We start from the raw sequence: 23,772 nt of genomic DNA on the forward strand, positions 1-23,772 counted from the left end.
ATTTTTTTGTAGAGACAGTGGTCTCCCTATGTTGCCCAGGTTGATCTCGAACTCCTGGGCCCAAGTGATCTGCTCACTTGGGCCTCCCAAATTGCCGGAATTATAGGCGTGAGTCACCACCACACTGGAATTCTTTGGAATTATAGGCCAAAGAATCCTTATCAATGAACAGGCAGGGACACAGAGAAGAATCTGAGTAAACTGGCCTTGCTAAGTTCCCTCTAGTTTATTACTATTACATCACACTCCCTTTGTCCCATCACACCTCTCCTCCACTCTCCCCTCTTCATCAAGCTTAACATAAAAACACATTTCCCTGTTTCTTTGAGCCTTGGTTTCCAAAGGCTCTTGTGTTACATGAAATGTAAATAAATTGGTATGCTTTTCTCTTGATAATCTGTCTTTTGCTATAGGTGCCTCAGCCATGGACCTAGCAATGGGTAAGGAAAAGAGTATTTTCTCCCCTACAGCACCCCTGGTGGCAGGCTCTGCGTTAGAGAGTATCGCCCTTCTGTGCTATTCGAGTCAAGGCAGCTGTTCCTCCAGCTGCCTGCCTACTGCCCATGGTTCATCCTATAGATAAAGGCCCCAAACTTTTCCCACAGGGGCACCCCAAACAGAGCAGGATAACTGACACCAGAGGCTCCGTGGTGGAGGAAGCAAAGCCCCAGCTCCTGAAATAGGCGGCATGGTTTAGTGGTAACCAACGCCCGAGAGATACTTAGGAAGACGTTGGGAGAATCAAATAAGATAAACATGTAGGGATGTGCTTTAAAATTTCTAAACTATTGGCAATATAACTGCATATAGGATTTTCCTGGATTATAAACCTTTCACCCAAATTCAACTTGAGGAAAATTGCTGCAGAGAGCATGTAGTAACATTTCAGATACAGAAAAGTTGGCTTTCTGGCTTGGGATATTTCTATTATCCTGTGAATTCTCATTGCATCAGCTCTGGGTCGCTGTGGTTGTGTCTTCTTTTGTTGTAGTTTTGGAATTTGAGGTTTCAAATTTCAAGTGTTTCTGCCTCCAGTTCAACCACCCTTTCTTTTAAAAATTGTCTAAATGTACCGTAGCCCTCATCTTACCAGATGCAGAGAATTTAGTACTTCCCTACAAGCACCAATATTGCTGAGAATTGTAGGGGAGGGATCCAGGGGCTTACTTTCTTATTGACATCTTCTATTCCAAATGTTCAGTTTGGCCAAGTGTCACCTCATCTTCTACATGTAAATAAAGTCTCCTTTCCTTCCACCCCCATATATATATATATATATATATATATATATATATATATATATAGAGAGAGAGAGAGAGAGAGAGAGAGAGAACTGCAATGTGTTAAGTTAATTTCTTTCTTATTATTTATTTGTTCTTTTTTTTTTTTTTTTTGAGATGGAGTCTTGCTCTGTCGCCCAGGCTGGAGTGCAGTAGTGCAATCTCTGCTCACTGCAAGCTCCGCCTCCCAGGTTCAAGCAATTCTTCTTTCCTCAGCCTCCCGAGTAGCTCACCACCATGCCTGGCTAATTTTTGTATTTTTAGCAGAGATGCGGTTTCGCCATGTCGGCCAGGTTGGTCTCGAACTCCTGACCTCAGGTGATCCACCTGCCTTGGTGTCCCAAAGTGCTAGGATTAAAGGTGTGAGCCACCGTGCCGGCCGGTTTAAGAACCATTTTATGCAGACTGCTTTTGGGTGCTTTTGACATCTACTTTTCTCCTTGTACCCCACATCCTGAATGTATAGAGTCATTTGGCCTGCATGCATGTGTGAGTGTGAGTGTGTATGTGTGGGTGTACATGGAAGAAGGGACTGGGTTTAGGTCCAAATCAACATGATACAGAATAGAAGCATCATATCTAGAAGCAGGAACCCAAAGGCTAACAAGACCCCAGGCTTAAAGTCTCCGCTGGAGAATTAATAGAAATCCTACGCAATCACTCTGGGCTTCCACAGATAGAGAAATGGTGTGAGGAGAGGAGGGAAAATGGAGTGGTTAGCTCAAAATAATTTCACCTCTTGGGCCACAGAAAGCTCATGTAATTTCTGATATGTATGCACACCTAAGTCTACACGTACATATATAAATACGATCAGCCGTCCCGTGAGCTGTTTTAAAGCAGGGAGGAGCAGGGCAGATGAATCTGGAGACTAGTTAGATGAGCACATTATAATCTGTAGGAAAATCAACATAGATTTCCAGGTGAGAGCGGAGGAAGCAGCAGTGATTTGAGGAGAGGAAGAACACGATGCTTCTGAACTAAAAACCAGGACACTTGGTCTGACAAGGGACTTTTTTTGCTGGGTTGCATGTGTACCAATATCGATACCTATAGACAAAATCGATTAACATCTAAATTGTCCTGGAAAATTCAGGATCTGCAGTTTCCTTCCTTATTGTTCAAATCTCATTCTTGTATAAAGTATCTAGAGAGAAATCTTGAGGTTGGTTGTAGAGGAAACTCATTGCTGTAAAGGTTGATTGCAGCAAGGTGTCTGTCCACAGGCTAGTGCGTCTGAGGATCTTTTCATGACACAGATGATCACCATCTTTTTCTTGTATAGGAACTGGCCTCTCAGACTTTAAGACCATAACTGAGATTTTTCTTTTTCCTTGAAGACAGAATCTCATTCTGTCTCCCAGGCTGGAGTGCAGTGGCGCAATCTCGGCTCACTGCAACCTCCACCTCTTGGGTTTGAGAGATTTTCCTGCCTCAGCCTCCCAAGCAGCTGGAATTACAGGTCCATGCCACCACACCTGGCTAATTTTTGTATTTTTAGTAGAGATGGAGTTTCGCCATGTTGGCCAGGCTGGTCTTAAACTTCTGACCTCAACACCTGCCTCGGCCTCCCAAAGTGCTAGGATTACAGGCAGGAGCCACTGCGCCCGGCCTTTTTTTTGTTTTTTTTTTTTTTTGAGATGCAGTCTTTTTTTTTTTTTTTTTTTTTTTGAGATGGAGTCTGGCTCTGTCGCCCGGGCTGGAGTGCAGTGGCCGGATCTCAGCTCACTGCAAGCTCCGCCCCCCGGGTTTACGCCATTCTCCTGCCTCAGCCTCCCGAGTAGCTGGGACTACAGGCGCCCGCCGCCTCGCCCGGCTAGTTTTTTGTATTTTTTAGTAGAGACGGGGTTTCACGGTGTTCGCCAGGATGGTCTCGATCTCCTGACCTCGTGATCCGCCCGTCTCGGCCTCCCAAAGTGCTGGGATTACAGGCTTGAGCCACCACGCCCGGCCAGAGATGCAGTCTTACTCTGTTGCCCAGGCTGGAGTGCCATGGCACGATCTCGACTCACCACAACCTCCGCCTCTTCCTCCTGGGTTCAAGTGATTCTCCTGCCTCAGCCTCCCGAATAGCTGGGATTACAGGCAGGCGCCACCACGCCTGGCTAATTTTCTGTATTTTTAGTAGAGACAATGTTTCACCATGTTGATCAGGCTGGTCTTGAACTCCTGACCTCAAGTGATCTGACCACCTTGGCCTCCCAAAGTGCTGGGATTACAGGTGTGAGCCACTGTGCTGGGCTCCTAACTGAGAATTAATAGTACTAGTAACTATGTTAAAAATGGACTTCACGTGACCAATTAGTCTCCATTCTGGGGTTATATAAAAGCAGGAAAGTGGTAGATAAGTAAATTGCCATGGGGTGCAGTGGCTGTTCCTGTAATCCTAGCCACTCGGGAGGCTGAAGCAGGAGGATCACTTGAGGCCAGGACTTTGAAACCAGCCTGGGCAACATAGTAAGAACTTGTCTCTAAAAAAAGAAAACTGTCATTTTAGGTCATTCCTTTTAAGATATTGATTCTCTGTGCTAGGTATCTATGCAGAAAAGTCTCATTTCATAGTAATTGATTCACATATTATTGCAAAGTCTATTTTGGAAAATAAACCGATATAAGCTAGTCACTATATCGGAATGTGCTGTACAATGCTGAGCCTTCTGCCTGCTGCGTTCTCATTCTCAGAATGACTGCCAAAGATCCAGGCTGACCAAGAAGTTTAACCTCAACGGGAAACCTCACACCGAACTGATACACTCATTTGTGCCCCAGACAAATGCCCCTTACATACAAATCGAGAAATTGTTTGTGTCCCACTAGTAAGTGGGTCATACATTTCCTAGTAATGCTTTAGGTGAGGATAGTTTTTTTTTTTTTTTTTTTTTTTTTCTGGTACACAGTCCACGAGTTCTTACTTGTCTTTGCCCCATAATATGAGTTAAAATACAACTCCCACGGTGAGTGGGTCCTTCTAGCCATGCTACTTCCCTGTGACTGAGTTCTCAAACACTCACTGCTCCCACCCTCCTCCCGGCCTTGGCTCAGCCTACTCCCTTTGCTTCAAATGCCTCTGCAGTAGGGAGTCTCAACCTCAGCTGCACAAGAACATGCAAAACATAGGTACATTTGTCTAATATAATTGGTTTGCTGTGCAGGTTTCTCAAAGCTTCCCAGGTTGAAAAGCACTGCTGGGCAGCAGAGTCTTGGAGGCTGGCCCATGAACTCTGGCATTAGCCTCAACTGGGTGAACTGGTGAGAAATCCCGGCGGATTGTCAGAATAGACTTACAAAGTTAGGATCTTCTTGGGGGCCCCAAGCGATTCTTAGGAACGCAGATGTTTGAGAATCATTGCTGTGAAGGCTGTCAAAAGCCTGTAAGTCAAACCCTGCCTCTTCCATAAATCTTTGCCTATCTCCACTCCAATTCATCACTTTGTGTGTCTATGAGCATATTTTGTAAAAGGTAGAATGCTGTGGCCGTTTTCCAGTTTTTGTTGGGTTTGCTTCTATTGCATTTGCGGTGTGCATCCCTTTTCCTCTTTCTCACCTTTCAAGCAGTAGACTGTGGCTACAAGTCTACTTGGTAGGGATGGCTTAGTCCAGTGTTTTATATTTAATAAAGAAATCGTCTGCTGGGTGCAATGGCTCACGCGTGTAATCCCAGCACTTTGGGAGGCCAAGGTGGGTGGATCACCTGCGGTCAGGAGTTTGAGACCAGCCTGACTGACATGGTGAAACCCCCTGTCTACTAAAAACACAAAAATTAGCTGGGCGTAGTGGCGGGCACCTGTAATCCCAGCTACTTGGGAGGCTGAGTCAGGAGAATTGCTTGAACCCGGGAGTCAGAGGTTGCAGTGAGCCGAGATCACACCATTGTACTCCGGCCTGGGCGACAAGAGCAAAAAATCCATCTCAAAAAAGAAAAGAAAGAAAAGAAACTGTCATTTAAATTCAGTGCCAAAGCATACTCTTCCCAGGTCTGGGCCAGAGATATTAACCAGACCTCAGAAAATGGCAGCCGCAGTGTGAAGTCCTCTGTGTGTTCTCCCACACTGAGGAAGAGTTTTCATAATGGTGTTAAAAGGCACAGAGCAGTTGGCTTAAACGCAGCTGAAACTACAGTCCAGGGTCACAGCACGGACACCGGTGATAAGTCTTTTGCCCAGTGAGGAGTGGCTGAGGCTGCAGGGCGGAAAGGGTGGCACCCTCGAGCGTGACAAAGGGATGCATCTGGGAACTGAAGAGTTCCTGCCCACAGACGAGCAGGTCTCTAAAGTCATGGGCTCTGATACAGGCCCTGTCTGAACAGGAAAACCAGGATGTCTCATCTGTCAGGTCTGCTTTAGAAGAAAAGAAAAGAAAAAATAAAATACTGACTGAAATATTGCTTACTTCCTAGAGAGAAGGACACATTCTTGGATTGAACCCCAAAGGATGTTGAACTTAACAAGGATGTTAGAACTAACCCCACCTTATTCTGGGACCACTTGCTTGCCAAGAACTAAAAGTCACTTAAACCAGTTAAATACAAGAGAGTTGATTTTATTTTATTTGTTTATTTATTTTTTGAGACGGAGTCTCGCTCTGCCGCCCAGGCTGGAGTGCAGTGGCCGGATCTCAGCTCACTGCAAGCTCCGCCTCCCGGGTTCACGCCATTCTCCTGCCTCAGCCTCCCGAGTAGCTGGGACTACAGGCGCCCGCCACCTCGCCCGGCTAGTTTTTTTTTTTTGTATTTTTAAAGTAGAGACGGGGTTTCACCGTGTCAGCCAGGATGGTCTCGATCTCCTGACCTCGTGATCCGCCCGTCTCAGCCTCCCAAAGTGCTGGGATTACAGGCTTGAGCCACCGCGCCCGGCCAAGAGAGTTGATTTTAAAGATGCAATCGCTGTACTTCATTCTGTGTGGTCATTTGTCAATGTTGTGGTTAGCAAGTTGTGCTCCCGTGAGCTCACACATTAGGTTTGCAATGTACGCAAAATCATTTGGTAGCTTTCTGAAAGAGAAGAGGTTTTAAAAGTTTTGGTGTCTGCAAAGTGAATTAGACTCTTTTCTTAAAAATTTCCAAACATGAAAATGTCTTCTTATTTCTTGGATAAAAATAAATTCACATTTCCAAATGGTGTGTATCACCATCATAACATCATAATAAGTAGAAAATTTCTAACAGAAAAATAGACATTTTATTAAATAAGGTAATAATGTATGCATAATGCCCCCTACCTAATAAAAGGCTTTTAGGAAAATCAGTCAATCATCTTTGTTTTCTAGTGTAGCTAGGAATTATAGAATGAAATCTGAGAAGTTGTCAACATACCTTTTTCTTCTTATAAAGATAAAAAAAAATACAGCACTTCCAACTGCCTGCTATGAGATATTCTAAGTATTCATAATAGGCTTTTGGAAATATTTTCTTGTTTCCGGTTTGAATATTAACTAGTTACAGAAAATTATATAATTATTTATAATTCTATCCCATAATTAATATAATTATAATATGTTAATAAATTGATAGCCATTAACTATAATATTATTGTAGAATGTTAATTAACTATGAAACTGATTCTATGCTCAGAAAATTTAGGTGGCAGGAGTTGCCACACTCTGTTTTTCTGCTCGGTTTTTATTCTAGAGTTGAAAGAAGAGGACTTTGCATGGTCACTTTCTTTGCTTGTTTCATTTCTATCAAGTTAATATTTTGGTGGCTAAATGCACTCCAAGCACCTTTTTTTTCTTTCTATTTATTTCAATAGCTTTAGGGGTACAGGTTGTTTTTGGCTACATGGATGAATTATATAGTGGTGAAGTCTGAGATTTTAGTGCACCAGCCACTCAAATAGGTACGCTGTACCTGATATAGAGTTTTTATTTCTCCCCCTCTGTGTCTCCTTTGTCTGTTATACCAAGCTGGATGCCTTTGTGTACCCACAGCTTAGCTCCCAATTTAAGTGAGAACATACGGTATATGGGTTTCCATTCCTGAGTTACTTTACTTAGAATAATGAATGGCCTCTATTCTAGAGACTCACTTTTTAAAATGCTGTCCACTTTGCCCTGGCTACCAGGAAGCCTAGAGAGACATTTTTTATTCATTGGCCACAACTCAGGGACCCTGGGGACCTGGGAGTTTAAAGATGTTATTTACCAGTTTTCTTGTACTGTCTTTCAGTGTTTTTTTGTTTGTTTTCATTTAAAAAGTTGTTTGGTTTTTTTAATGCCTTTTTTTTTTTTTTTTTTTTTTATTCGGAGTCTCGCTCTGTCACCCAGGCTGGAGTGCAATGGCACAATCTCAGCTCACTGCAACCTCTGCCTCCCAAGTTCAAACTATTCTTCTGCCTCAGCCTCCCAAGTAGCTGGGATTACAGGCACCCGCCACCACGCCCGGCTAATTTTTGTATTTTTAGTGGAGACGAAGTTTTACCATGTTGGCCAGGCTGGTCTCAAACTCCTGACCTCAGGTAATCCGCCCACCTTGGCCTCCCAAGGTGCTGAGATTACAGGTGTGAGCCACCACACCTGGCCATATGCTTTATTTATTTCTTATTTCTTTTTTTTTTTTTGAGATAGACTTTCACTCTTGTTGCCCAGGCTGGAGTGCAATGGCTCAATCTCAACTCACTGCAACCTCTGCCTCCTGGGTTCAACCAATTCTGCCTCAGGCTCCCGAGTAACTGGGATTACAGACGTCCACCACCATGCCCGGCCAATTTTTTTATATTTTTAGTAGAGACAGGGCTTCATCATTTTGGCCAGGCTGGTCTCAAACTCCTGACCTCAGGTGATCCGCCCACCTTGGCTTCCCAAGGTGCTGAGATTATAGGCATGAGTCACCACGCCTGGCCTATTTCTTCTTTCTTTCTTTCTTTCTTTTCTTTTTTTTTTTTTTTTTTTGAGATGGAGTCTTGCACTGTTGCCCAGGCTTGAGTGCAGTGGCATAATCTCCTCTCACTGCAACCTCCGTCTCCCAGGTTCAAGCGATTCTCCTGCCTCAGCCTCCTGAGTAGCTGGGATTACAGGCACTCGCCACCATGCCCGGCTAATTTTTTGTATTTTTAGTAGAGACAGGGTTTCACTATATTGGCCAGGCTGGTCTTGAACTCTTGATCTGCCTACCTCGGCCTCCCAAAGTGCTGGGATTACAGGTGTGAGCCACCGCGCCCAGCCCTATTTCTTATTTCTTCTTATTATTTTTAAATTTTAGATTCTAGGGGTACATGGGCAGATTTGTTACGTGGCTAAAGTGCATGGTGCTGAGGTTTGGGTTTCTAATGATGCCATCACTCAAGTAGTGAACACAGTAACTGACAGTTTTTCAACCCTTGCCCCATTCCCCACGTCCTCCTTTCAAAATCCCAGTTTCTATTGTCACCATCTTTGTGTTCGTATGTGCCCAACATTTAGCTCCCACTGATAAGCGAACACATGCGGCATTTGGTTTTCTATTTCTGTGTTTATTCTCTGAGGATAATGACCTCCAGCTGCATCCATGTTGCTGCAAAGAACATGTTTTGTTCTGTTTTGTGGCTGTGTGTTTTATGCTTTAATTCTGTAAAGCATTTCAAAGTCTTTCTAGAAATGGAATTTCATTTAAAAAATAAGAAGATGAGGAAGAAAAAAACAACTGCCAACCCTAAGAGTTGGTGTCCTGTGGCATAAACCTCACCTCCCGAGTGCTCCTGCTCTGTTCTCTTCCTGACCGGTCCTGCATGTTGAGCACCTGCCCGGTTCAGTAGAGGGTTCTTATGCCAGCATCTGAGGTATGCGCAAATAGACCCAATTCCCAGATGCGTTCACATAGGGCGAGGACTGTGCTTACTTCTTCCTTCAGTTCTAGTGGCTTTATTCTGGGAATTATAGAAAAGATTGCACTAGCCGAGCATGGTGGCTCATAACTGTAATCCCAGCACTTTGGGAGGCCGAGGTGGGTGGATCACGAGGTCAGGAGATTGAGACTATCCTGGCTAACACGGTGAAACCCCGTCTCTACTAAAAATACACACAAAAAAATTAGCCGTACGTGGTGGCGGGCGCCTGTAGTCCCAGCTACTCGGGAGGCTGAGGCAGGAGAATGGCGTGAACCCGGGATGTGGAGCTTGCAGTGAGCCGAGATCGCGCCACTGCACTCCAGCCTGGGTGACAGAGCGAGACTCCGTCTCAAAAAAAAAAAAAAAAAGAAAGAAAAAGAAAAAGAAAATATTGCACTAAAACCACCTCCCCTACACGTTTCTAGAGATACCCTCCCCAAGCCTCATTGAAAGCCAACTGGAAGATTGAAAGATCTTTCCTTCTTCCCTCCCTCCCTCCCTCCCTCCCTCCCTTCCCTTCTCTTCCTCCCTTCCTCCCTTCCTTCATTTTATCTTTTTTCTTTTTTGAGACAGAGTCTTGCTCTGTCACCCAGGCTGGAGTGCAGTGGTGTGATCTCGGCTCACTGCAAGCTCCACATCCCGGGTTCACGCCATTCTCCTGCCTCAGCCTCCCAAGTAGCTGGGACTACAGGCGCCCGCCACCACGCCCGGCTAGTTTTTGTATTTTTAGTGTAGACGGGGTTTCACCACGTTAGCCAGGATGGTCTCGATCTCCTGACCTCGTGATCCACCCGCCTCAGCCTCCCAAAATGCTGGGATTATAGGCTTGAGCCACCGCGCCCGGCCAGATTTTTTTTTTTTTTTTTTTTTAATCATAGCAAGCAACAGAAACAGCCTAAATGTCTATGAATAGGTGGACTACATAATGTATTATGGCTCATTCATAACATGGAAACGTATGAAGCCATCAAAGAGAAAAGGCAGATCACAGTTTTCTGCAATGGAAGAATACATTACAACATAAAAAAGGCAAACAGTAAAGGGAATGTGTATAGCATGCTACCGTTTTGTGGGAAAAAATTATATACACATTTGTATATTCATAGATAAATGTGGAAGGATATACATACAATAAATATACAGGATGTACATACAATAAGCTGTTCAAAGATATTCAGTATCACAGCAAACAACTAGAGTGTAAAGTGGCTCTCCTGTCATTATCTACCCTTTTGTTGTCTTTAAAATTTTCTTGTGTACTTTTTGTCGGCAAAAAGAATGCGACAAATTGCTCTGTCTTGCACGTATCACACGTGTGAACAAAAGATCTCGTGTCAGACTGAATTCAAATACTCGCTCTGTCACTTGCCAGGAACCTTGGGAGCCTCTCTCGTAGTGACCACCTCATAGCACAGGGTTGTCATAAGGATTGAGCTACAGAATACACATGAACCAGTCCAGCCAGGGCACAAATTAATAGTAATAATAATAATAATAATGGCACTTAACATTTATTTCGTGCTGACCATGTACCTGGGATTGGTTTAACAGTTTTACATAGGTTAATTCATTTAATTCTTATAAAAACCCTATGAAATGGGTACTATTTTCTTTTCTTTTTTTTTTTTTGAAGATGGGAGTTTCACTCTTGTTGCCCAGGCTGGAGTTCAGTGGCGCGATCTCAGCTCACTGCAACCTCCACGCCTCCCAGGTTCAAGCGATTCTCCTGCCTCAGCCTCCTGAGTAGCTAGGATTACAGGCATGCACCACCATGCCCAGCTAATTTTGTATTTTTAGTAGAGATGGGGTTTCTCCATGTTGGTCAAGCTGGCCTCGAACTCCTGACCTCAGGTGATCCACCCACCTTGGCCTCCCAAAGTGCTGTGATTACAGGTGTGAGCCGCTGCGCCCAGCCGGAAATGGGTACTATTTTTATCCTAATTGTACAAATGGGAAAAATGAGGGACAGAGAGATGAACTAACTTGCCAAAAATACACAGCTAGTAAAGGGTAGAGCTGGGATCAAACCAGGTAATCTGGCTTCAAATCTAGGCTCTTACCCAGTTACATTTGCCCCTGAACCTGCTGGGCAAAATTTTGAGGCTGGTGAGAGAGTGAGTCAAGCTTTCAAGAGAAACACTGGAAATATTTGTAACCATCTTATAAGCCCAGGGAAATGCTTTCTTATCTGACCCCAAGCCAGAATGTGATAATCAAAATGACACCTGGGTGTGTCTGGTGGCGTATGTGAGGACTTCCCCCACTGTCTTTGTGACTCTGGAGTTACTGGGGAATCACTACTTTGGGCTGAAGCCAACAGGCATCATGGAGTAGGGAGCCCTGTCTTTTATGCATCTACCATCCAACAGACAAATACTAACAGGCATGGAAGACCTGCCCTCTTAAGGAGGCTCGTCCCAGTGACATGGTTCTGTCAAAAGGATTTATCTTGGGAGATGTATTGAGTTTCTCATGGCTGTTGAGAGCTGGTATTTTCTTTTACATAAGCATTTCTTTAATATTTAACCCAAATTCTCTCAGTTGAATATTTAACTCAATTCTAATGTGTTGTCTTTGCTGGAAGAATAGTTGGTCATTGGCTCATCCTATCTTCAAATAAAGTGCCCTTAAGAACACGAGGAGTTTAGCCACTGGCGGATCCTTGAACAGGTTGATGCCAAAACATCTTAGGTCCTCCTTGGTAGAGAGTTTTCCTTTCTTTCTTTTTCTGCAGAATTACCCAGAATTATCTAAATAATCATTCTCCACGTCACCATTATTGATGACGTGCGTAACCCTCACTTGAATTCAGTTTGGAAATTCCCATTTTCCTGTGCCAACCCCTCTCCACTGTTCCAGTGTTTCAAACTATTGATCAATTTTCACTCTCTCTGCAAGATTCCCTAGATTTCGTGTTGAACAACCTGCTGGTCAAGGTATCCCTGGTGCATTAACTCAAAACTAGACACACAGGCACCAGCTCCTTGGACGGTATCCCTCGTCAGTCATTCCAGACTCATTTCCTTGCTTGACTAATGTTAAGGAAAAGTTCAGGAGCCCTTGAGTTGCTTTCATGTTTGCCAAACTCAGTGTTGGAAGTGCCAGGCTCACCACGACCTCCCAGGCATTGCTCCGGCCAGCGGCCAGGCTGCAGAGAAGAGAAAAGGTCAACCCCTCCTCAGTAAAGGAAGCAGGACTTTCTTCCCGGAGCGTGTTGAGGAGGAGGGGCTTCTCACGAAACATGTTAAATTAAACCAAACAGGAAAGGAATCTAAGGGTAAATTATTTAAACTATCCACTTTTCACTTTTGCTCAAGTTCTGTCTTTGAAATATGCTGCTTCTCCCACTTGGGAATTACAGACACACATCATACCGGCTGAGGTTATAAAGCACATTAGATTTTATTCTAGAAAGGAAATGGTGTGACAAATCTGGTATTTTTTAAAAAGTCACATACAGCAGTACACATTTTCATATAGCAAGTGTTTACTCCCTAAGGCACACACACACACACATACACACAAATCCTCTAAAATGAACCCTCCTTGTTTCAGTGAGTAGAATATTTTTATTGAAACCTGGGGAGATGTTTCTTCGCCAATACCATATGGGGACATCTATTGTATCTTCCAGCTCCTTAGATGTTTCTGCTTACTTTTCATAATTGAAACTGCTCAGAGAAAGAAGGAAGTGTTCATCAACTGAAAACTATATTTGCAAATCTCTGAAGGGTAGCTCTGTTGGAATGGTTTTTATTTGTAGCGCATTGGTCCTCAGAAACAGTAAAAGCATCTGGATTTAAGACTGCAGAAATCTGAAATTGTTGCTTATAATCTCCTTGTAGAGTCAACAGGAAGAATGCGTTTTCCCCCACTGTGACAGAAGAATGAACACAGGCTCTATTTGCTCCAACTTCCCCTTTTCCAAAGTGAAAGGAAGAGTTTTTCAGTTGAAGAACCTCTTCATTGAGATCTCAAAAGAAGCTTGCTAATAACACTAATTTACCTATCAAGTTTCCAGATGAAATTAGCACCTACTTCTTCAAGCAGACAGACAAGAAGTGTGAAGAGGGAACGTGGCAAGCGTAATCAGCACTAGCGGCAATATTTTGCCCCATGAATAGCAACAGCTCCATCAACTGCATGGCAGAGCTTGACTGGCATTTATGAAAACGTTTGCTTGCTCTCAGCCACCTTCTCTAAGTCGAGGCCTGTGCTCAGTTACAAAGAAGACCTATAGGAATAATCCCTTGGCTGTCTAAGCCAAGACACAGGAATCAGGAATCACACTGGGGCCTCACATTCCTGCGATTTTCTGATGACGCCTTCCTGGACCAGCAGTAAACCCAGAGGAGAGCACAGGACCAGCGGGGAGCACGCTAGTTCTCTTCTCTATGCTTCATGGGAGAGGATGAGTGACTCACAGTCACTGTAAGTAAACTTGTGCTGGTAATTGAATTAGAGCTGAGAGGGTTTTCAGACAGGGCCACTACTTTGTTTGCAAAATGAGTTGATTCGATCTTGGCTAAGCAGCTGCAAGTCAAACAGCCTATTGAGCAAACCCAAGGTAAATTTCAGCACCCTTTAGTATCAATGGCATTCAAGAATGAACACGTTCAGACGCTATGATTTTTAAGATGTCATTTATTTAAAGTAAAATCAGTTTATATTTTCAAGGGGTGGATTTCAAAGATATAAAAAGAAAAATGTTGAGAACAAACAATTTTGTTCAATTTGTATATAAAACCTAAATTACATTTTTTTTTTTTGGAGGGTGAACTCTGTAATAAGGGAAATGGCTTCACTGAAATTCAGATTTCTACATGCAAAAGCTAACTCATTTTGTTTTGGGATTAGCTAAAATGTTTAAAGAGCCCCGATGAAACAGATGAATTAATTTGTGAAAAGGCAAAAAGTATCATCACGGTTCAGACTACATGAATAGTCAGTGCATGAACCAAAGTAATGAGGCCTTTGTAACCTCACAGAGATTTAGTCACTTGATCATTCCTCTTTCAAAGCAGTTTCTAAAGTACAGTGTGTTATTCCGGTGCCTGGCATAGGTCTTGCTTATGTACAAAAATTAGAAAAAGTGGCTCATGTGCTTACTAATTTCCAAGGTTGTTGCATGTAGGTGAAAAGTTGGTGGTGATTAGGAGGAAGCACTGTGGAAACAAGTTTTAGAGTTGTGGCATTTTCCGGTAACAAATAAGTGCAAGTCAACATCATAAAAAAATTCTAATTTACCCTTTTTTGGGGTCAATTTGTATTTTTTTCTTTTTTTTTTTTTGAGACAGAGTCTTGTTCTGTTGCCCAGGCTAGAGTATAGTGGTGCGATCTCTGCTCACTGCAGCCTCCACCTCTTGGGTTCAAGCATTTCTCCTGCCTCACTCAGCCTCCCGAGTAGCTGGGATTACAGACATGTGCCACCACGTCTGGCTAATTTTTGTATTTTTAGTAGAGACAGGGTTTCACCATGTTGGCCAGGCTGGTCTCAAATTTTTGACCTCAGGTGATTCACCCGCCTCGGCCTCCCAAAGTATTGGGATTACAGGTGTGAGCCACTGCACCTGGCCAAATTTGTATGTGTGTATATATATATATATATATATATATATATATATATATATATAAAGTAAGGTTTACAAATATGACCTAAATGAAAACCAGATAAAACTGACAATGGCAAATAGTTACCAATTTTAAATGTGGCAAGAATAACAGCGACGGCACTAGGGAGCTCAATAAAGCCTTGGGTTCTGGACTCGAATCTATCTTTTAATAATTGTGGCACAGGCCGGGCGCAGTGGCTCAAGCCTGTAATCCCAGCACTTTGGGAGGCTGAGGCGGGAGAATGGCGTGAACCCGGGAGGCGGAGTTTGCAGTGAGCCGAGATCACGCCACTGCACTCCAGCCTGGGAGACACAGCGAGACTCCATCTCAAAAAAAAAAAAAAATAATAATAATAATAATTGTGGCACATTGGGCAAGTCACTAAACCTCAGTGAGGCACAGTTTTTCATTATTGCAAGGATGGAATGAAAGCTACAAAGCATTTTTCTGATTTTCCCTATGCTTGAGAGTTGTATAGGAAACAAAGTGGATGAAATGTATGCGAAGAAATCAAAGTAGGTAAAACTGACGTGAATTTGCACATTTGGAAGGTTCATCACTCCTTCATAAAATAGAAAGTTAGTCTCAGCTGCTGAACTGAAACTTCACAAGTGTGATTATCAGAGTAAAAGGACTTTTTAGTTCTTCAGTATTGAAACCCCTTTAAACAGGATGTAAGTTCTCCCTGCCTCATCAACAATGAATAGCACATGTGCTGTACAGTGTACGTTAGAATGACGCGCTTCTTCACTGCACAAGTATTCCCCTCAAAAGACGATGAGTTATATTTTGGAAGAAGTGGGACTCTAGAAAAAACACACCAACCTGAAAGCAGTGCATTAATTATTTTATTAATTTCTTCTTTTTACATTATGGGAAACATTCATCTATTTACAATTTTTTTTGTTCACACACAATCTAGGTAAATAAGCCTATGAAATTCCAATTCATAAAGCCATAAAAATGTTCCCCACCCCTCCATCTGAAGGCTTTCAAATGAATCTTTTTTTTCCAAACCAAAATAATTTTTAAAAATTACATTTGGGAATTCAGATATGCTAGTGATTTACATTCCAGTTATTTAAAATATGCATCTAGACATGTTTTAAAAAAGAAATGGTAAATTCACAAGGATAAGGCTTAAATGAAAGTGGTAATGCACAGTAAAACATTAAGGAAACATCTATAAATAACAGAAATATATTACAAATAAATTAGTTCTATTTACCATTTCAAATATTAAAAATCTTTAATCCATTTCTTCATCTCTCTTTACAAAAAGGTTATGTGAATTGTATGGAAACATCTGCAAAAAATATAATAAATACTTAATTTCTTTGAACGTTTTTTGATGTGGGAGACAAACTTCTTTTGTAATCCCCCCCTCCCCAAGAAAATGCCCAACACCTTTATACCAAAGTTAAACAAAATAAGTAATTTTTCAGGGTACATACATTTTCCATTATGAACTAAAAAACATTTCTACAAATTACATCAAAAAGAACGATGTAACAAAGGTTATGCTCATGAATGTCAGTTTCAGGGGTCAAGCAGCATTGTGTGGGGTCATGTTCTAACATCAATCATTAGTTTTTTATAAAGTGTTTGTACAATTTAAATTGTATTTTCAAGGAAGGCAAAGGTCATGATGCCCTGTAGGCCTTGAGCTAAAAGATTTAAAATTCTTACCAAAAATAGCTTATGAATATACAAATACCGTTCACTTAGACAGGATAAATAGGCCTTCTCTTGTCTCTCTTTAAAATATCATGGGCTAAATTAGTTTCCAAAGAAAATATTGTAGGATGATCTTGAATCGTATTGGAAATCTATTTCTTAATCCAAATCTTAACTCTTCCTCAGGGCACGGAGCTGTAATTGTGAGCATGGGTCTTGGGATGAACGCTGCTTCTTTCATATTAATCTGTGAGTTCCAAGTCATTCTCAGTATTGAATGTGACCATAGGCTACCCAAGTGGCAGTTGGCCCTACTCGATGCAAGCTTTGTGTGACTTTTAATTGCTGCTACAAGGTAAAGAAAAGGTGTATTCTTTTTAAAACTAGCAAATACTTGAAGCTCAAAATCTCTGTATGCTCCAATTTCACAAAGCACTCAAAGTGCTTTGTTCACCCTAGTTAAAAGTTGGTTGGTTGGTTTCAAAATAAGTGAGTAGCCCTTTTCTTGTAAACCACAGCAGTAAACATTTGTGCCCTGTTTATAAAGGTAGCTCAAAGCATCGATGGCTCTGAGAGGTAGCGAATTCTCTAGTGGTTTTAGAATATGTCCGTGAAAATATTTGTTGCTAGAACCCATCACCTCTCTTAATTTCATAAGTAAAATTAAATTAGCACCTGGCTATGAGAGTGTATTTTAAAAAGCTTCTCTGGTGCAAGCATATTTGATGTATGTTTTTAAAAGTCTTTTGTTTTTAATTTCTAATGCTTTAGGGTGTGAGCTGGACATAAAATGCCAGTGATACTTAAGATTGCCACATCCTAAGTGTTTAAACTGTGACGAGTAAGGGCATTTAAAGACAACTTCAGCTAGACACCGATGCATACTGCCCATCAATCATGACGACAATTCTAAATCAACACTCTCTGCCAAAAGCCTTGATTTCTTTCAGTGTTTATGAATCATGACTCCCCCACCTCTTCATGGCTGTTGACCCTGGCAGGTCGAATTTCTTCTCTCACTACCTGGGACCTCAGGATGACAGCGCTGGCTCTTTCGAATGAGGCAGTATGTCTATTGGGGTCAAAATTTAGCCATCTGACATAGGACAGAATCCTATGCTAGGTCCTACTGGACTCTAGTAGTGAGAGGAGACGAAAGGAGAAAATATATCTGAAATATGAACTACTTGGGTTAAAATAGACGGATGTGTAGCATTCAAAGGGATGGTAGGAAAACCCAAACTCTTCTCTGAAAACAGCCTTGCTGCCATTTACAGTGCTTTACAAGCAGATATGTACTTATATATGTGGAATCAGGTAGGCCCACCTGGATGGACACTAACAAATTAATACAACCCACACTTTCCCTTTAAAAACAGCCGCCACGACAACAGTAGAAATATACACAGTACAATAAGAGTTGAGAAAACATTTCAGGTCTAGATTTTCTTAATAATAGGACAAAAAAAATCCCTTAAGTAGTATCCTAAACCATCAGTGCCTCCTTTGCCTTGCTTCATGTTATTGCCTTTCAGAATAGATTAATTTCCCTGAAAGATCGAATTTACAATCTTCTGCTGATTGAAACATTTGAAGCTGTGATTGATGAAGTAACAGTGAGGCAGTTTGTGCAGCTGTGAGTGTGCAGGTGCCCCCAGCACCTGCAGATTTCGCTTCTCCCATCCTTGCTACACATCCAGGTCCCCCACCCCCAGGCCAGGCTTGGTCCCCTCTCTCTCTGTCCCTCACGGATTCCAGTGAGATGGTGTGATTTCTGAGGTTGTGAATAAAGTGCTCCATCTGCCTTTTAAAAAGAATAACCATTTAGGGGAAGTAAAGGGAATCGGAGGCCTAGTTTCTTTCATGTGGAAGACGGTAAGTCCCAAGGGATCACCCTGTGATACTGGATTTCTGAAATACCCTATGGTTTTATATTGCTGAACAGACTAGCTCGAGAGAACTGAGGATGGCGGGTGACCTAAAGGCGTCACTTCTACACAGGTGGGTTTGGCTTTGCCCAGAAAATAAAGGGTTGGATCTCAGTACGAGGCAGGGTGACGGCATCAGGACAGGGGGCGAAGCTCGGTGAAGAAGAAGATGGGCAAACGGGTTCGGGAAGTGGGGGGCTTCGCGGGGACTGGGGGGCGGCTCCTGCGAGATGGACAACTACACCACGACAGTGGAAGTCACTGAGCTCGGAAACAGACGGGCTCGGAGGGGAAGAGGGAGCCGGCAGAGGGGTGGCAGGGGGAGGGGGACAGATACTTGGCGGCGGCGGCCGGGCTGCAGGGCGCTCAGAGCCGGGTCTGCGCCTCGGGGATGTAGATCTCGATGCTCTCGGCGCTCTCGGTGGCCGAGTTCTGGCGGACGGACGCGGCGCGCTTGGCGGCCATCAGGCGCTTGCGGGCCTCCTGGCGCTGCGAGCTCTCCAGCGAGCGCTCCCGGATCAGCGGCGCGGGGCCCTTCGCCGGCTTCTTTGGCACTGGAGGAGGGGCCCTTCTCTCCTGATCAAAGCAGAAGGTTCAGGACATTACACAGCTTCTCAGGACAAGCTTGGGAAAAACTGGGATAGGTCAGTAGTTAGAACACACATTTTTTACCTAGGGGTGGTTAGTTCTGATCTGCATACTGCATATCTACTTTTTTCTTCCTTATTCTGGCTTGGGTATTCAAAAGATGCAGGAAAAAAAAAAAAAAAAAAAAAAAAAATTCCCGGTAAGCTTAAGGCCCGGGGTAAGGCTGGGTTGCAGAACTAGGTCTCTCCAAGGGAAGAAGTGGGTATTGTAAAGGCCCCCTGCGGCTCCCAGCACATTGAGTGTGGTTCTCTCTGGAGACTCCAAACTCCTCCTGGTGCCAGAGATGGGCCAGGAAGCAGCGGCTGCAGCAGCATCTTAGCACCCCTGCATCCCCTCTAAGGACGCAAGTCACCGGGTGCAAGCTTGGTTCAGAGCTTAAAAACATGTCCGCCCTGTCCCCGGCCCGCCCACCCTCCCCTTCCCCCCAAAGCTAAATAACCAAAGGAGGAAGAAGAAATATTAGATTGTATTCTTTAGCTTTGTTGGTGCTACACCAGGTTAGACCCTTTTGCCCACCACACACGAACACACAAGCAATATACAATATACAGGGTCACGGGAGCGGGAGGCCATTGATATTTCCTACACTCGAGAGTTCAGTCAGTTCCAAGGTGACTCTGACTAGGGACCTCGGGATAACTGTGGTGGCCCAGGAGGCAATTCCAATCACAGGGGCAGAAACTGTGCCATGAAAAGTTGACACAGGATGAAAGAGGTCATTCCTCTTAGCAGCAGCAAACTATGGAAAGGGCGGATATTTTCAACGCCACTGCAAAAACAAAAGACAGTCAGCTCTTTGGCATTAAAAAAAAATGCAGCAGGAAAGAATGGCATCTAGACCACAAAAGACTCTGAGGGAAAGAAGGCTGAAGTTGTAGACTGTGAAAGGGTGCACATAAAGCTGATGTTATCATTTTGAATAAAATACCCTCCATTCTCCTAAAACGAAGCGTGAACATTATCTTAAAATACAGATTCGGTGATTCTCCAAAGGCACTCTTTGTGTCTTAACACCGATGCTCAACACAGCAATTCCTCCCTGCTTGCCAGGGCAAGTGCCTAGTTCAACTTCTCACCCTGGAGCTGCCCCACCGGCTGTCTAAGGTGGAGTCTGCGTGGCTTAAAAGAGAAAAAAGGAGAGCCTGGAGTGCAAACTATATTCTACCAAGTCTGATTATGCTTGTTCATTTTTCTCCTCAGGTTCATGGGGTGATGAAAAGCTCTGATCATAGGCAAAGTCCATTAAAAAACTTAAAAATCAAGCTAACTAATGATTTACTATGTAAATATCAGTAGGTTACATATATCAATTCTTAGCATCATTTCTTTGAGACATTTTAAATCTTCATTGTGGAATAACTCAGTGGATATTTTTAGAAATATGAATACTGGATTTTTTTAGTCATTTTCCTTATACATTTTGATTTTTTAAACAATTATTATTATTATTTTAATTTTTGAGAGAAGGTCTCGCTCTGTCACCCAGGCTGGAGTGCAGTGGCGCAATCATGGCTCACTGCAGACTGAAACTCTCCGATTTCAAGCAATCCTCCCACCTGAGCCTCCCAATAGCTGGCACTATAAGTGTGCACCGCCACGCCCAGCTAATTTTTGTATTTTTTGTAGAGACGGCGTTTCACCATGTTGCCCAGGCTGGTCTTGAACTCCTGGACTCAAGTGATCCACCCGCCTTGGCCTCCCAAAGTGCTGGGATTACAGACATGAGCCACCGCGCCCGGCCAACAATAATTATTAAAAAGATATATAATAAAAAATAATAAATGAATAAGAAATGAGATTGATCAGCTCTGGAAACTAAATTACCAGTGTGTGTGCATGTGTAGTGTTTTCTTAAAATAAGACTGATTTATAGCTTATCTAGCAGATAGTTTTAAACACAGATTAAAGAAAACTAGATTGGGTGCAAATGTTTGGCTTCCCAAGTGAGAGGCCACATGTACATCAACAGGACTTTCCAATTTAACACTACAACCCCCATTTTGATGGTGACAGAATTGGAAATGGGGGACAGTGATGAGAGCATCACCCTCTTGTCACTTACAGATGGTCCCTTGGGACTGGATTTTTCCTGGGAGCCCACTGACCCCAAGCACCCTGAAAACATGATATGCGGCAGCAGAATGGATTAGATTGCTGTTAGCTCTCTGACGGGTGGGGGGACCTGAAAAGAACAGGGCCACCAGCATTTCAAGGGAACAGCCATTCAATTTTCAGAGGTTGATTCTCTTGGAATTATTTGACCTGAGGCCATAGGAAAGCAAAGGGTTAAAAAAGTCACTTTCGACACGCCAGCCTGGGGAGCTGGACGTTGGATACCTGTGTGAGCCTCGTGGAACACCATAATCAAACGTGAAAATTACAGTTGATTAATTAAAGTAAAAGAATTTAAGTCTTTATTTCTAAACTGTTGCATGAGGACCCCGGTGAGCAATATTCCCCAAGGCATATCAACCAAAAGCAAAACTCTTTTGAAAAAAAAAAAAAAATCCCAACATTTATATAATTACTGTGAAACTTTATGGTATATATATTTTTAGACTTGAACAACAGTAATTTCTTTATTACTATATTTATGAAATGATTATCAAAGTCAGTTATTTTTCAGGGCATCCTATTTTTCTTGAAAACACATCCTAGGGGTGTAAGGAAGTTGAATTCTTGTTCTATGGATTCATGCACTGAAGATGTCATTTATTTTAGTTTAAAAAGCAAAATGGAGGCAGTTCCTTCCAGTAACTAAAATGGTTTAACTTAAAGTTTAATTAACAAAAAAGCCACATTCCCATTTTCCAATTCACAGAGACAGGTTTTTCTTTAAAAGTATGCCTGAAACATATTACAGATAATATCCCAAATGATTACTGTGTAAACATTGTCATTACAATGAAATGAATATGATATCAGCTCCATTTCACATTGTAAACAGCAGGACTGAATGCAGAAGCCTATTTAGACTGTCCAGTGTTTGTGCAGGTTTTTAAATGAACCATACAAAATCTACATTGTTCTACCTTCTTGTCAAGAGGATCCATCTGTTTCCAATTATTGGCCTTTAACTGATGAAGTTCATCAAATTTCATACTAATATTTTCTATGGACAACTGCAGCATGTCCCAAAACCCCGCCAAATCCTGGGAGGTGGGTCTTGGATGAGCATTAGGATTCTGCACAAGAGAAAGAAAAACATTCATGCTTTAGAGGCAATTCTCGACAAGCACGGGCCCAAAGAGGCATTTTCAAATATTTCAAACAACATAAGGAGGATGAGTTTCTTTTTGTTTTCAGACATGAGGTAAAAGTGAGGTTACAAATGGTAATTTTATACACTCATCCATTTGAGTCAGTGATTCTCAAATGTCAAGGTTGTAAAACTCTTCTGTTGTGATACCACATCTATCAATTCAATATGGTATGGGGGAAGGGTCTAAACATATGAAAAATCCCAGAACGTGTGATCTACTACAGGATGCATTTTAAAACACCATATTTAAATGAAAATGCCATTTTTGAAAAAAAATACAGTATATTATTATTAGAGTTTGTATTCGACTACATGCCATGCAATTTATCCAGAGAACAGATAAGGACTCTAAAATAAGATTAGTTTAAATATTCATGTCAAGTAAAACACTAGGATAAACAAATGATTAGTAATGAAATATTGGATTTTCAAAGCACTATGTGTTTAATAATTAAGATGTTTAATAATATAGGAAGTAATTTTATCATAGGAAGTAATTTTATCATATGACTGCTTTGACAAAATCATTTGGAAAGCCATTCATTTTAAATTGACCATAAAATCATATAGCAAATGTGAGAACACATTATCTCTACATACATATATCTACATGTCTGTAACGACCCATTTGCTAAGTAATAGTGAACATTCTTTAGTGTTTCAGGATTGACTTTCTTTGCCCCATCTACATATCCCTGATAACAGAATGTATAAACCTGAATTTATATGACCTAAGACAGAAAAAACACAGCTAGGAGACTGAAAATGTCATACTCTTTGTTAATCACTACCTGCAACAGTAGCTAAAGGCATTCATGGTTAGATGGGTAGCAGCCTCCATAGGTCAAGAGATCTTAGGGCCAGGCGCAGTGGTTCACGCCTGTAATCCCAGCACTTTGGGAGGCCCAGGTGGGCAGATCACAAGGTCAGGAGATCAAGACCATCCCGGCTAACACGGTGAAACCTTGTCTCTACTAAAAATACAAAAAATTAACTAGGCGTGGTGGCAGGCACCTGTAGTCCCAGCCACTCGGGAGGCTGAGGCAGGAGAATGGTGTGAACCCGGGAGGCGGAGCTTGCAGTGAGCCGAGATCGCACCACTGCACTCCAGCCTGGGTGACAGGGCGAGAATTCTGTCTCAAAAAAAAAAAAAAAAAAAAGATCCTAACTGGTATCTGTTTTGGTGACCTCTTGGTATTTCAGGCAACTGGATAGACTGTGAAACTACACGTCCTATAATAACATGAATGAGGCCAGTGTATGCTTTTAAAACTAACCCCTAATAAAACTGCTATCAGAATTTTGGAAAGTACACGGTTGATGACCATCAAAATAATGGATTGTAAAGATGTTTTAAGTTCTTGGGTGCACCAGTATTATTGGCCTACCTCAAAATAAAAATAAATGAAGGCTGGTTGTGGTGGCTCACGCCTGTAATCCCAGCACTTCGGGAGGCCGAAGTGGGTGGAACACCTGAGGTCAGGAGTTCGAGACTAGCCTGGCCAACATGACAAAACCCCACCTCTACTAAAAATATAAAAATAGGCCAGGCACGATGGCATATG

General features: G+C 42.5%; 1 protein-coding gene and 1 long non-coding RNA gene across 27 annotated transcripts in view; one reads left to right on the forward strand and one right to left on the reverse strand.

The window, feature by feature from the left end:
* LOC105478831 (uncharacterized) overlaps positions 1 to 23,772 on the forward strand; it is a 47,445-nt gene that overhangs the window by 10,224 nt on the left and 13,449 nt on the right. For all 5 annotated transcript variants that reach the window (XR_011617303.1, XR_011617304.1, XR_011617306.1 and 2 more), the window contains exon 3: positions 12,925 to 13,510. This is a non-coding gene — a long non-coding RNA (uncharacterized lncRNA). The remainder of the gene's footprint in view (positions 1 to 12,924; positions 13,511 to 23,772) is intronic.
* The window catches only part of LOC105478829 (DLG associated protein 1), a 493,816-nt gene continuing 485,562 nt past the window's right edge, over positions 15,519 to 23,772 (reverse strand). For 13 of the 22 annotated variants that reach the window (XM_011736479.3, XM_071085837.1, XM_011736488.2 and 10 more), the window contains 2 exons: positions 21,978 to 22,130; positions 15,519 to 18,873 (listed from right to left, as the gene is read on the reverse strand). In XM_011736479.3, the coding sequence (XP_011734781.1) occupies positions 18,664 to 18,873; positions 21,978 to 22,130 (363 nt within the window). In that variant the 3' untranslated portion in view covers positions 15,519 to 18,663. Of the gene's footprint in view, positions 18,874 to 21,505; positions 22,131 to 23,772 lie in introns of those variants that run through there. The other 9 variants (XM_011736480.3, XM_011736478.3, XM_071085836.1 and 6 more) reach the window with 2 other exon arrangements.

Source organism: Macaca nemestrina, chromosome 19 (assembly GCF_043159975.1).
Source record: "Macaca nemestrina isolate mMacNem1 chromosome 19, mMacNem.hap1, whole genome shotgun sequence".
Taxonomy (NCBI): Eukaryota; Metazoa; Chordata; class Mammalia; order Primates; family Cercopithecidae; genus Macaca; species Macaca nemestrina.